General features: G+C 48.3%; 1 protein-coding gene across 1 annotated transcript in view; it reads left to right on the top strand.

Moving 5' to 3' along the window:
* The window catches only part of MYL3 (myosin light chain 3), a 35,180-nt gene extending 30,411 nt beyond the window's left edge, over window positions 1-4,769 (top strand). Inside the window, exons 4-6 of the mRNA XM_064162935.1 lie at window positions 390-563; window positions 3,198-3,275; window positions 4,741-4,769. Of these exons, the coding sequence (XP_064019005.1) occupies window positions 390-563; window positions 3,198-3,275; window positions 4,741-4,769 (281 nt within the window). The remainder of the gene's footprint in view (window positions 1-389; window positions 564-3,197; window positions 3,276-4,740) is intronic.
* The last annotated feature ends 9,688 nt before the right edge of the window (window positions 4,770-14,457 follow it).

Here is a 14,457-nt window from a genome sequence, read left to right as displayed (position 1 = left end):
ATCTATCTATCTATCTATCTATATCTATCTATCTATCTATCTATCTATCTATCCATCCATCCATCCACCCATCCAACTACATACCTACCTTCCTACCAAACCCTCCTATTTCTCTTGCTGCCAGCCCTCTGTCCCGCTCTATGCATTCTTCTATCTGTAGTTGTGATATTTCCCTGCTCTTAGCTCCCCTTTAGCTGGCATTTACTGCCATAGCTCTTATCACCTACCCGTGATAAACACACTGTGTCTAGTCCTAGGGCTGGGTGCTAGGCTGGCCTGGATGATCTTGGAGGTCTCTTCCAACCTGGTGGATTTTATGATTCTATGATTATGATTCTATGATTATGATTCTATGATTATGACTTTCATTTCCATCTATGTCTCCATAGAAATGACCTCCAAGATGATTGACTTTGAGACTTTCCTGCCCATGCTCCAGCATATTGCCAAGACAAAAGACACAGGCACCTATGAGGACTTTGTGGAGGGTCTACGAGTGTTTGACAAGGAGGGAAACGGAACAGTGATGGGGGCTGAGCTGCGCCACGTATTGGCTACGCTGGGTAAGGTGACTCTTTCCTCAAGCAGTCTCATCACTGAGGTCTTTCCCATACAGCTTGTATCATTTTTTTGGGGGGGGTAACCATCATGGAGAAAATGATTGGGCAGGACTTCAGCTTGTCCTCAGACATAACAACAGGGGAAAAAAAAAGTCCTTTGTTAATGACCTCATTAATGATTACTTCTTCATTAGTGACTTCAATGATATCTAGAGCATGAGTGCTGTCAGGAGAGGTTGAGGGTTGATTAGCCAGGAGCAAAGGAGGTTCAGGGAAGACCTGCACACTCAAGGCAGTTTATTATTTTATTTTAGTCCCTTCCCTTCTCTTCTCCTTTCTCTTTCCTTTTTTTTTGTTTCTTTTAGTTTCTTTTCAGATCTTCTTCTCTTTTCCTTTTTCTTTTCCTTTTCTTTTTCTCTTTTCTTTTCTTTTTATCTTTCCTTTCCTTTCCTTTCCTTTCCTTTCCTTTCCTTTCCTTTCCTTTCCTTTCCTTTCCTTTCCTTTCCTTTCCTTTCCTTTCCTTTCCTTTCCTTTCCTTTCCTTTCCTTTCCTTTCCTTTCCTTTCCTTTCCTTTCCTTTCCTTTCCTTTCCTTTCCTTTCCTTTCCTTTCCTTTCCTTTCCTTTCCTTTCCTTTCCTTTCCTTTCCTTTCCTTTCCTTTCCTTTCCTTTCCTTTCCTTTCCTTTCCTTTCCCTTCCTTTCCTTTCCTTTCCCTTCCTTTCCTTTCCTTCTTTTCTTTTCTTTTCCTTTTTCTTTTCTTTTCCTTTTTCTTTTCTTTTCTTTTCTTTTCTTTTCTTTTCTTTTCTTTTCTTTTCTTTTCTTTTCTTTTCTTTTCTTTTCTTTTCTTTTCTTTTCTTTTCTTTTCTTTTCTTTTCTTTTCTTTTCTTTTCTTTTCTTTTCTTTTCTTTTCTTTTCTTTTCTTTTCTTTTCTTTTCTTTTCTTTTCTTTCTTTTCTTTTCTCTTCTCTCTTTTCTTTTCTTTTCTTTTCTTTTCTTTTCTTTTCTTTTCTTTTCTTTTCTTTTCTTGTCTTGTCTTGTCTTGTCTTGTCTTGTCTTGTCTTGTCTTGTCTTGTCTTTTCTTGTCTGTTCTTGTCTGTTCTTGTCTGTTCTTGTCTGTTCTTGTCTTCTTTTCTGTTCTTTTCTCTTTTCTCTTTTCTTTTTGCTTATTTTCTTTTCCTCTCTTCTCCACCACCTCCCTGGACAGCCTGTTCCAGTGTCTGACCACTCTTTCAGGAAAAGAAATTCTCCCTCACATCCAGCCTAAACCTTCCTGGCTGCAGCTTGAATCTGTTTCCTTTTGTCATGCCATTAGTTACTTGAGAGAAGAGACCAACTCCCACCTCACTACCACCTCCTTTCAGGTAGACTCATAGAATCAGGCAGAGTTGGAAGTGATCACAAGGATCATCCAGTTCCAATCCCCTTGCCATGGGCAGGGACATAGATCAAGCTGCCCACAGCCTCATTCAGCCTGGCCTGAAACACCTCCAGTAGTTGTAAAGAGCAATGAGATCTCCCCTCAGTCTTTTTTTCCTCCATGCTAAAACCCAGCAAGCAAACAGGCACCTACCAAGTAGGTAATTGAATTCAAGAGAATTTAATTTGACCACAGAAATTTGACCTTGGAATCTTCCTGAACCTCAGTGACAAACCAGATGGTGACTCTACAGAGTTTCCTAGGGAAGATTTGGTTAAAAACTGAATAAAGCCTTCAAGATTTGGCACTTAGAGGAAGCTTATTCTTAGCAGAACATGATATTGTGTGGGTTTCCAAATTTCTTCTGTCTTTCTGGTTTTCAGATTGAATTTTCTCCTTAGGCAAGTACAAAAGTAGAGTTTCCCAGCAGTCAGCACCACAAATTAAACTGAAGAGAAGGCCTCCTCCTCTTCTGGATGAGGCACTTGGTGCCATGGTCTAGTTGACTAGATAGGGCTGGGTGCTAGGTTGGACTGGATGAGCTTGGAGGTCTCTTCCAACCTGCTTGATTCTATGATTCCCTTGGACTCAGCACTGCTCAGGCCACATCTGGAGTGCTGTGTCCAGTTCTGGGCTCCTCAAGTCAAGAGAGATGTTGAGGTGCTGGAAGGTGTCCAGAGAAGGGCAGCAAGGCTGGTGAGGGGCCTGGAGCAGAGCCCTGTGAGGAGAGGCTGAGGGAGCTGGGGGTGTGCAGCCTGCAGAAGAGGAGGCTCAGGGCAGAGCTCATTGCTGTCTGCAGCTACCTGAAGGGAGGATGCAGTCAGATGGGGTTTGTCTCTTCACCCAGGCAAGCAGCAACAGAAGAAGGGGACAGAGTCTGAAGTTGTGGCAGGGCAGGTCTAGGCTGGATGTTGTTAGGAAGTTGTTGTCAGAGAGAGTGATTGGCATTGGAATGGGCTGCCCAGGGAGGTGGTGGAGTCATTGTGCCTGGAGGTGTTAAGCAAAGCCTGGCTGAGGCACTTAGTGCCATGGTCTGGTTGACTGGACAGGGCTGGGTGCTAGGTTGGACTGGCTGAGCTTGGAGGTCTTTTCCAACCTGCTTGATTCTATGATTCTATGATTCTCTTTCACTCAGTGTTGTATTCTTTGGTTCTTTGAACCTTGTTTCATGAATTCATACAGAAGGGCTCAAGTAATGACCTGATATTTTGCCTTCCACTCAGGTGAGAGGTTGACTGAAGAGGAGGTTGATAAGCTGATGGCTGGTCAGGAAGATGCCAATGGCTGTATCAACTACGAAGGTAGGTCTGAGCAGTCTGAGCAGGGTGCTGGAAGGTTTTGTTGTACTTATCCTGAGAAAATTAAAATCCATGGAAGATCTGAAGCAGGATGTGTCCTTCTCTAAATATTAGGTCAATTCAGGTTCTGTTATCCTTAGCATCCCCTTTGGTGTCCTAAGAATCATAGTTATTGTTTGGGTTAGTAAATAAATGCTCCCTTTGTTGGTAAACTTGAGTTCACTGGAGACAGGCAGTCACAACAGCAGACTTGATGACCTTCTTGGATGCTGGAGGTTTACTCTAAAGACACATCCAGTGCCCATTAGAATCAGCTGTTGAGGTTGGAAGAGACCTTTGAGATCATCAAGTCCAACCTACAGCTCACAATCCTACCACCACCCCTTACCTTGGTTTAGCACAGATGTCCTGGGGGAGGCAGAAAAGCTGGGGAGGGACTTTTTAGGCTCTCAGGGAGTGCCAGGACTGGGGGGAATGGAGCAAAGCTGGAGGTAGGGAGAATCAGCCTGGCTGTGAGGATGAAGTTGTTGAGCATGAGAGTGGTGAGAGGCTGGACTGGGTTGCCCAGGGAGGTGGTTGAGGCCCCATGGCTGGAGGTGTTTAAGGCCAGGCTGGCTGAGGCTGTGTGCAGCCTGCTCTAGGGTAGGGTGTCCCTGGGCATGGCAGTGGTGTTGGAACTGTCTGCTTCTTGTGGTCCCTTCCAACCCTGACTGATTCTATTCTACACCTTTCAAGTCTTAAGAGATGAGGATTCAGAGCTTCTCAGGACTATGTGCTTTGGAAAGCCAGTTCAGTATGGCACCTGGGGCAAGCTGTGGACTGGCTGAGCTGTTTGGTCATTCCTACTGGCTACACAGAGAGTTAATGTATATATTGTTATGAGGAGAGGCTGAAGGAGCTGGGGGTGTGCAGCCTGCAGAAGAGGAGGCTCAGGGCAGAGCTCATTGCTGTCTACAGCTCCCTAAAGGGAGGCTGTAGCCAGGTGGGGTTGGGCTCTTCTCCCAGGCAAGCAGCAGCAGAAGGGGACAGAGTGTGAAGTTGTGCCAGGGCAGGTCTAGGCTGGATGTTAGGAGGAAGTTGTTGTCAGAGAGAGTGATTGGCATTGGAATGGGCTGCCCAGGGAGGTGGTGGAGTTGCTTTTGCTGGAGGTGTTGAAGCCAAGCCTGGCTGAGGCACTTAGTGCCATGGTTTGGTTGCTTGGGCAGGGCTGGGTGCTAGGTTGGACTGGCTGAGCTTGGAGGTCTCTTCCAACATGGTTGATTCTATTCTATTCTGTTCCATTCTATCTTAAGGCCTTCCAAAGCAGTCAGCACCTAATATCTCCAACCTTCTTTAAAAAGTGATGTGGTCCTCATTAATCAGAGGAAGCAAGAGGAGTGAATTTGAATAATAATCAAGCTGAGGTAGCCAGGCCCTTATTGAGTTCACTGACATTGACGAATGATCCTTCTTTTTCTCTTCTTTCCAGCTTTTGTGAAGCACATCATGGCTAACTGAACACCAGGTGAGCCTCTTTTGTCCTTGCATAGCCTGTTCTTTTGAGTTTGGTATCTGAGATAGGCTTAAAGAACAGGAAATTAATCAGAGGACTTATTCTCAGCATGATGCACAAAGAAGCAGGAGAAGAACAAGCACAATCTTACTTTCAACCCACCAAGTGCCCAGAATCACAGAATTAAGCAGGTTGGAAAAGACATTTAGGATGATCGAGTCCAAGCAGTGGGACAGAAGATAGCCTGCCTGGGGCTGTTCAGCTTGGAGAAGAGAAGGCTCCAGGGAGATGTTACAGCAGCTTTCCAATGCCCAAAGGGGCTCCAGGAGAGCTGGGGAGGGACTTTTGACAAGGACTTGGAGTGCCAGGATGAGGGACAATGGCATTGAGCTGGGAGAGGGGAGATTGAGCAGGAGATGAAGCCCATCCCTGGAGGTCTTAAGGCCAGGTTGGATGTGGCTCTGAGCAACCTGATCTAGTGTGAGGTGTCCTTGCTTGTGGCATGGGGGTTGGAACTGGATGATCCTTGAGGTCCCTTCAGCCCTGATTATTCTATGATTCTATGACAAATGAAGTTCCTGATCAGCAGCTGTCTGCTAAATGATCACAGAATCACAGGGATGGTCACAGAACTAACCAGGTTGAAAAAGACCTCTAGGATCATCCAGTCCAACCTATCACCTAACTCTTCAAATTGACTAACCCATGGCACTAAGTGCCTGATGCAGCCTTCTCTCAAACACCTCCAGGGATGGGGACTCCACCACCTCCCTGGGCAGCCCATTCCAATGCCAATCACTCTCACTGTGAAGAACTTCTTCCTAACATCCAGCCTAAACCTGCCCTGGCACAGCTTGAGACTGTGTCCTTGTTCTGTCCCTGAGTGCCTGGCAGAAGAGGCTAATCACACCTGGCTAAAATCTCCTTTTGGATTGTTGTAGAGAGCAAAGAGGTCTCCCCCGAGCCTCCTCTTCTCCAACCTGCACACCCCCAGCTCCCTCAGCTTCTCCTCACAGGGCTGGACACCTTTGTTTTAACTCCAACAATATATCCCAAAAGGACCTGATTTCCTTTATCATTGCTGGGAAGCATCAAAGGGTGCATGTTTGTTGTTTTTTTTTCATGTCCACCTACATGGTGCCACATGCAGTTGGCAGCTGGCACGAGTGGTGTTCCCCAAGGATCAGTGCTGGGCCCAGTCCTGTTCAATATCTTTATTGATGATCTGGACGAGGGGATTGAGTCCAGCATCAGTAAGTTTGCAGATGACACCAAGCTAGGAGCAGGTGTGGAGCTGTTGGAAGGTAGGAGAGCCCTGCAGAGGGACCTGGACAGGCTGGATGGGTGGGCAGAGGCCAATGGGATGAGATTGAACAAGGCCAAGTGCAGGGTTCTGCACTTTGGCCACAACAACCCCAAGCAGCACTACAGGCTGGGGACTGAGTGGCTGGAGAGCAGCCAGGAGGAAAGGGACCTGGGGGTGCTGGGAGATAGTAAGCTGAAGATGAGCCAGCAGTGTGCCCAGGTGGCCAAGAGAGCCAATGGCATCCTGGGCTGGCTCAGGAGCAGTGTGGCCAGTAGGACAAGGGAAGTTCTTCTGCCCCTGTACTCAGCACTGCTCAGGCCACACCTTGAGTGCTGTGTCCAGTTCTGGGCTCCTCAATTCAAGAGAGATGTTGAGGTGCTGGAACATGTCCAGAGAAGGGCAACAAAGCTGGTGAGGGGCCTGGAACACAAATCCTATGAGGAGAGGCTGAGGGAGCTGGGCCTGTTTAGCCTGGAGAAGAGGAGGCTCAGGGGTGATCTTATTACTGTCTACAACTCCCTGAAGGTGGGGGGTGGCCTCTTCTCCCAGGTAACCAGCAATAGAACAAGGGGGGACAGTCTCAAGTTGTGATGGGGAAAGTCTAGGCTGGATGTTAGGAGGAAGTTGTTGTCAGAGAGAGTGATTGGCATTGGAATGGGCTGCCCAGGGAGGTGGTGGAGGCACTGTCCCTGGAGGTCTTCAAGCAAAGCCTGGCTGAGGCACTTAGTGCCATGGTCTGGTTGATTGGATAGGGCTGGGTGCTAGGTTGGACTGGATGATCTTGGAGGTCTCTTCCAACCTGCTTGATTCTATGATTCTATGATTCTACATGTCCCTGCTCCTAAGAAACAGGCAAGGAGATAGAATTGAGCTAACTAGTGGGGAAAAAATGGGCAAAACCAACACCCTGTGGAAGAAAAATAGATAAGGAGTGACCTGTATATTTCTGTTGCTCAACCTACACAAGGAGGATCATTCTTTGCCATCCATAAATCTGGCTCCCAATCTCTCCTGACAAATGGCTTGGTTTTTCCAGTAAAAGACAGGAGCTTTGTCCAGCAGATCTTCTGGCTTTATTCAGCAGTGTGCTCCAAACCACAGCACCATTAAGGGTATCTCTGTCTCGCCGTCGCAAATGAGCCGAGCTTTATTCCCAGTATTTCCTGGTCATTGCTTATTTTGGGATTCCTGGAATAGGTGCCCACTGTTTGCAACTGGTGTGCACCATCATTTATCTCTGCTCAGCTCCTGGGAAAGGTCTGACCTGAGGTGAGGGCTAACCCACTCCATCTATTCTGCAAAGAGGCTGCCGAGGCAGTGGCTCCATTCAGAATTGTTCTGGGTTTCGTTTGTTGCCTTTTGGGTTGGGTTTGATTTCCTTCTCTTTCTTCTTCTTCTTGTTTTTTAAGCTCTGCTTTGGTTTATTTTTTTTCTGTCCTGACCAAGTCTGGCTTTGCTTTGCTTTTGAAGCTGACATTATCCCAGCCCACCAAGACCTGTCTGTTGTGTGGTGACTTCTGCATGATGTTCACTGGCTCACCAGTTAAGCAAGAGTCATAGGCAGGCTTGGGGGACTTCGGTTCCAAGATAGAATTGGAGGACTTCTGTTCCAAGATAGAATTGGAGGACTTCTGTTCCAAGATAGAATTGAGCAAAATGTAAACTGGTCCAAACTGGTGCCTGGGCCTCTTAGAATCAACCAGATTGGAAGAGACCTCCAAGATCATCCAGTCTGTTATCATTCTCCAGTTCTCTTTCTTGAAGGCATTTATCTTCTCTGAACACACATCACACACACACACACAGAGCTTTCCAGCACTGACTCCAAGGTTTTGATTCCAAAGATGTGGACTAGCCCACAGCCATAGTGGATAACCCCACAGGTAGCCTGATCCTTGTTGTTTAGTGATGTTTTCAGTTCTTCATCCTGTCCTGAGCCATGACAAATTCTGATTCTGAGGCTAAAAGTCTCTCTAACCACCTGGTGTCAGCCACTGAGGACCACAAGTGAGCAGCAGTAAGTTGCAAAGCTGGCAGAGGACTGGGAGCTGCAGAAAAGGATGCAGGAAGAGTTTCTTTGCTTGTCATGGGTTTGGAAAGAGATCTGAGAGCTCCTGACTCACAGAATCATAGAATATTTAGATTGGAAGAGACCTTTAAGATCATTAAGTCCAAGTAGTAGCCCAGCACTGCCAAGTCCACTACTAAACCATGTCCATCAGCACCACATCTGCAAAGCTTTTCAGTCCCTCCAGGGATGGAGGCTCTCAGAGAAACAATATGCCAGTGACTTGCCAATGATGGGCATTGTTCAGGGGTGGCATCTTCCACTCTCTCCTGTGTTGCAGTGGCTCATGTTTCTTGGCCATTCCCATATGCTGGAGGAAACCCAGATCTTTATCCCAGCACCAGAACTGAGCTGTGTCTTCCCTTTTACATCTCTAACGTTTGACACCAGCTGCCACAACAAGCTCCTGGCACAGCTGGCAGCTCGTGGCTTGGGTAGATTCACTCTGATATGGGTCAAGAACTGGCTGCAAGGCCAGGCCCAGAGAGTGGTGGTGAATGGTGCCACATCCAGTTGGCAGCTGGCACTAGTGCTGTGCTCCAGGGATCAGTGCTGGGCACAGTCCTGTTCAATATCTTTAGTGCTGATCTGGACCACAGGGTTGAGTCCAGCATCAGTAAGTCTGCAGATGACACCAAGCTAGGAGCAGGTGTGGAGCTGCTGGAGTGTAGGAGAGCCCTGCAGAGGGACCTGGCCAGGCTGGATGGGTGGGCAGAGGCCAATGGGATGAGATTGAACAAGGCCAAGTGCAGGGTTCTGCACCTGAAAGGATGTTGTGGAGAGGCTGCTGCTGGTCTCTTCTCACAGGTAATTAGTGATAGAACAAGAGGGAATGGCTTCAAGCTGCCACTGAGTGGGTTTAGGCTGGAAGTTAGGAAACAATTTTTCCTAGCAAGAGTGGTCAGGAGCTGGAATGAGCTGCCCAAGGAGGTGGTAGAGTCACCAATCTTGGATGTGTCTAAAAGTCATTTGGATGTGGTGCCTGAAGATATGGTTCAAGGGTGAACCTTGTAGAGTAGGGATATGGACTTGCAGGAAGGCTGGAGAGGGACTATTGACAGGGTCTTGTAATGACAGGAGGAGGAGTAATGGGTTTAAACTGGCAGAGGGGAGATTTAGACTGGATGTTAGGAGGAAGTTCTTTACAGTGAGGGTGGTGAGACACTGGAATGGGTTGCCCAGGGGGGTTGTGGCACCTGGAGGTGTTTAAGGCCAGGTTGGATGAGGCCTTGAGCAACTTACTCTAGTGGGAGGTGTCCCTGCCTATGGCGGGGGGTTGGAACTAGATGGTCCTCGAGGTCCCTTCCAACCTAGCCCATTCTCTGATTCTCTAGGGGTTGGGCTTGGTGATGCTGGAGGTCTCTTCCAAGCAGTTTCTGTGACTGTCTGGTGCCAGTTGACATCTACTTACTGGAGGAACACTCAGCTGTAGGTCCCACTGCCAGCAAGCCAAGCACAGATGCCTGAAGATGCCTGAGGTTGATTCTTGGTGACGTTGCCTCTTTCTTCCTCTAATGCTTCAAACCAACTTTCTTTTTAGGTCAAGATAGGTGCCTAGAACCCCAGGTGCTGGCCTTGGATTCAGATGTCATGGGATGTCTGCCCATTTTCCAGCCCAGATTGCCATTGCAGAGCTACAAATTGTGCTCTCCCTTTGAGTGATCTCAATAAAGGTTATGTTCTTTGTTGTGTCTTCTTTCTCCATGAGAAGAGGGAGGGTGGTCTCAGTGGAGATTCAATGCACACTGAAGAAGCTGGAATCTGAATTCTGAATACCTGAACATTGTCTTTGAGGATTGCTTCTCTTTCCTGATGCAAAATACACAACATGAGGGCAGAGGAGGGGAAAAGGGAGCAATTATTTTCATGACTCAATCAATCAAAACATGTTTGATGTTTAGTCACATTCTTTCTTATCCTCTTCCTTCAAAGCAACTCCACTTTTCTCTTTGGGTTTATTGCATTTGCAGGGGAAAAAAAAGGAGCTGTGAGAGAGCAATGGAGAAAAGGAACTAAATCAGTTCAGTGGAATACTAAAAGTAGAATACTCAGTAACCAGCCACAGGCACAGCCTGGATCATAGAAGGGCAACAAAGCTGCTGAAGGGTCTGCAGAGCAGCTGAGGGAACTGGAGTTGTTGAGCCTGGAGAAAAGGAGGCTGAGGGGAGACCTCATTGCTCTCTGCAACTCCCTGAAAGGAGGCTGGAGCCAGGTGTGGGTTGGTCTCTTCTGCCTAGTATCAGGTGATAGAAGGAGAGGGAATGATCTGAAACTGTGTCAGGGGGAGGTTGGAAATTAGAATCACAGAATCATAGAATCAAGCAGGTTGGAAGAGACCTCCAAGATCATCCAGGCCAACCTAGCACCCAGCCCTGCCCAATCAACCAGACCATGGCACTAAGTGCCTCAGCCAGCCTTGGCTTCAACACCTCCAGGCAAGGAGATTCCACCACCTCCCTGGGCAGCCCATTCCAATGCCAATCACTCTCTCTGACAACAACTTCCTCCTAACATCCAGCCTAGACTTGCCCTGCCACAACTTGAGACTGTGTCTTCTTGTTCTGTTGTTGCTTGCCTGGTAGCAGAGCCCAACCCCACCTGGCTACAGCCTCCCTTCAGGGGGTTGCAGCCAGCAATGAGCTCTGCCCTGAGCCTCCTCTTCTGCAGGCTGCACACCCCCAGCTCCCTCAGCCTCTCCTCCAAGCCCCTCCCCAGCCTTGCTGCCCTTCTCTGGACACCTTCCAGCACCTCAACATCTCTCTTGAATTGAGGAGCCCAGAACTGGACACAGCACTCAAGGTGTGGCCTGAGCAGTGCTGAGCACAAGGGCAGAAGTACCTCCCTTGTGCTGCTGGCCACACTGCTCCTGATGCAGGCCAGGATGCCATTGGCTCTCTTGGCCACCTGGGCACACTGCTGCCTCATCTTCAACTGCTTGGGGTTGCTGTGGCCAAAGTGCAGGACCCTGCACTTGGCCTTGTTCAATCTCATCCCATTGGCCTCTGCCCACCCATCCAGCCTGTCTAGGTCTAGCTTGGTGTCATCTGCAAACTCACTGATGCTGGACTCAATCCCCTCAATATTAGGAACAATTTCTTTGCTGCAAGAGTGGTCAGGCATTGGAACAGGCTGCCCAGGGAGGTGGTGGAGTCATCATCCCTGGAGGTGTTCAGGAAGTGTGTGGACATGGCACTTGGGGCTGTGGTTTAATGGCCATAGTGGTACTGGATTGAGTGTTGGATTTGATGATCTTAGAGGGCTTTTCCAGCTGAAATCAGCCCGTGAGTCTATGAAAAGCTGTGTGTGGGAGAAGGTTGGAACTGTGCCTGTTGGACTCTGTGTCTTGGGACATGCTGAATTTTGTTTCCATGAGAATGAGTTGGACTCACAAGCAAACCAGAATAAATAAGCAATATCTGCCCCTTCCCTTCCTCCACTTCCTTACCCTTGACCCCAAATGAAACAAAAACAAAACCAAAACCAAGACCAGAACAGCAAAACAATCACCCAACAGCCTTCTATCTAGAGAAGAGTTCCTTTAAAAAAGAAAAACAACTAAAAAATATGTTAACAGGAGACCTGCCAAGTTTCTAGGAGACCTTTTTATAGCAGTAGCATCTGGCTCTTGGGGAGCCTCCCTAGAGAGTTTAGTTGGTGCTTTTGCATTTGCTGTGGTTAAGCTGCTAATGGAGTGGCTGTCTGAGCTGCTGCCTGCTCCACTGACTTCTCCCTACCAGGCTTTTGGTTAGTTGAGGAGTTGGAGCCTGTTGACTCCTTGCCAAGACGACATTGTTGCATTCCAGCACCCAACCGTGCAAAAAGGGGGTTTGGATGGGGCAGAGATACTGGCTGGCATTCCAGGACCTTCTCCTTCAACCCACCCAAGCCTGGATTAGAGTAGAGGGTGAAGCCTGGATTATACTTTGTTTTGATCCAGAAGCTGAAAGGAAAGTGATTACTATTAATATATACATATATAGGCTGGGGACAGAGTGGCTGAGAGCAGCCAGGCAGAAAGGGAGCTGGGGGTGCTGGTAGAGAGTAGCTGAAGATGAGGCAGCAGTGTGCCCAGGGGGGCAGCAGAGCCAATGGCATCCTGGGCTGGCTCAGGAGCAGTGTGGCCAGCAGGACAAGGGAGGTTCTATTGCCCCTGTGCTCAGCACTGCTCAGGCCACACCTTGAGTGCTGTGTCCAGTTCTGGGCTCCTCCATTGCAGAGAGATGTTGAGGTGCTGGAAGGTGTCCAGAGAAGGGCAGCAAGGCTGGGGAGGGGCCTGGAGCACAGCCCTGTGAGGAGAGGCTAAGTAATTAATTACTGCTTCAGAATGAAATATCAAAATGCATCCATCAACATCATCTGGAATCAAGGGAGGTTCTCCTCTCCCTCTGCTCTGCCCTGCTGAGACCTCATCTTGAGTATTGCCTTCAGTTTTGGGCTCCCCAATGAAGAGGGACAGGGATCTGCTGGAGAGAGTCCATCAGAGAGCTACAAGGATGATGAGGGGACTGAGAACTGCCTGATGAGGAGACACTGAGGGATCTGGGGCTGCTTAGTCTGGAGAAGAGAAGACTGAGAGGGGATTTAATCAATGTTCATAAGCATCTGAGGGCTGGGGGTGAGGAGAAGGGGGACAGGCTCTGCTCACTGCTCTCTGGGATAGCACAAGGAGCAAGGGGTGTAAGCTGCAGCACAGGAGGTTCCAGCTCAACAGGGGGGGGAACTTCTTTCCTGCAAGGATCCCAGAGCACTGGAACAGGCTCCTCAGAGGGGCTGTGGAGTCTCCTTCTTTGGAGTCTTTCAGGGCCTGTCTGGATGGGTTCCTGTGTGCCCTGAGCTAGATTGTGTGGTCCTGCTCTGCCAGGGTGATGGACTCAATGATCTCTTTGGGTCCCTTCCAACCCCTGCCAAGCTGTGAGCCTGTGAATTGAAACATTTGGTGGACTCCACATCACTGGAAGGTTCTCAAAGCTGTGGAGATGTGCTGCTGAGGGCCATGGGTTAGTGGGCACCTGGCAGTGTTCAGGTTAATGCTTGGACTCGATGAGCTGAGAGGCTTTTCTAACCAAAAATGCTTCTCTGACTTCTACATTTTTAACATTCTCTTCTGTGCTCAGTATTATCTCTTTCAAGCCAAAGTGGTGTCAAAATCAGGCTTGATTTGAAGTGTGGCTCTCCTCTGTCATATCATTCCCTAAAGAATCTCTCCATTTTCTCACCACTGCTTTCAGGATTCATTTTTTTTTTTGAGCTGCCCCATTTGATTTTCCATTACTTCTGCTTCTGGGACGAGATTCATTTCCCCTTAGAAACTCAGTTTTCCTCTCCACTGACAACAAACTGACCCTAAGCAACTGTTTCAGCAATGAGCTGTTTGAACCCAGCTCAGTGACCCAAACCACTGTGGCCTTTGTCATTTGCAGTGCTCTGGATTTTATCCCTCCTGCCCTAGCTGCTGTTCACAAACTTCTCCAAGTCCTGATTTGTGTCTTTGTGGATGAGATTTATCTTAGTCACCTCAACAAATCTGCTCAGATAGAGACTGTCACATCATGCAACTTGCCTTCCTCTCCTCACCAAGACCAAGTCCCACCAAGATGATGCCTCATCAAATTAAAGCCCCATCAAGATAAAGCACAATCAAGATAAAGCCCCATCAAGATAAAGCACAATCAAGATAAAGGCCCATCAAGATAAAGCAGAATCAAGATAAACCTCCATCAAGACACAGATAAAGTCTCACCAATGCAATACTCCAGCAAGATAAAACCCCACCAGGACAAGAGAGGAGTCTTTATCTGATGGTGCCTGTGTTTTTGGAGGAGTGATGATGAGAAAATATCTGTGACTGTGTTTGCTGATAGAATTATCTCCTTATGTGATACTTAGAAGCACAGAATCAGTCAGGGTTGGAAGGGACCACAAGGAGCAGACAGTTCCAACCCCCTGCCATGCCCAGGGACACCCTACCCTAGAGCAGGCTGCACACAGCCTCAGCCAGCCTGGCCTGAAACACCTCCAGCCATGGGGCCTCAACCACCTCCCTGGGCAACCCATTCCAGCCTCTCACCACTCTCATGCTCAACAACTTCCTCCTCACATCCACTCTCCATCTCCCCACCTCCAGCTTTGCTCCATTCCCCCAAGTCCTGACACTCCCTGACAGCCTCAAAAGTCCCTCCCCAGCTTTTTTGTAGCCCCCTTCAGATGCTGGCAGGCCACAAGAAGGTCACCTGGGAGCCTCCTCTGCTCCAGCCTGCACAGCCCCAACTCTTTCAGTCTGTGCTCAGAGCAGAGCTGCTGCAGCCCTCTGAGCATCCTC

The sequence above is a fragment of the Pogoniulus pusillus genome, chromosome 23 (genome assembly GCF_015220805.1).
Source record: "Pogoniulus pusillus isolate bPogPus1 chromosome 23, bPogPus1.pri, whole genome shotgun sequence".
Lineage (NCBI taxonomy): Eukaryota > Metazoa > Chordata > Aves > Piciformes > Lybiidae > Pogoniulus > Pogoniulus pusillus.
This window is presented reverse-complemented; position numbering and strand designations above follow the sequence as displayed.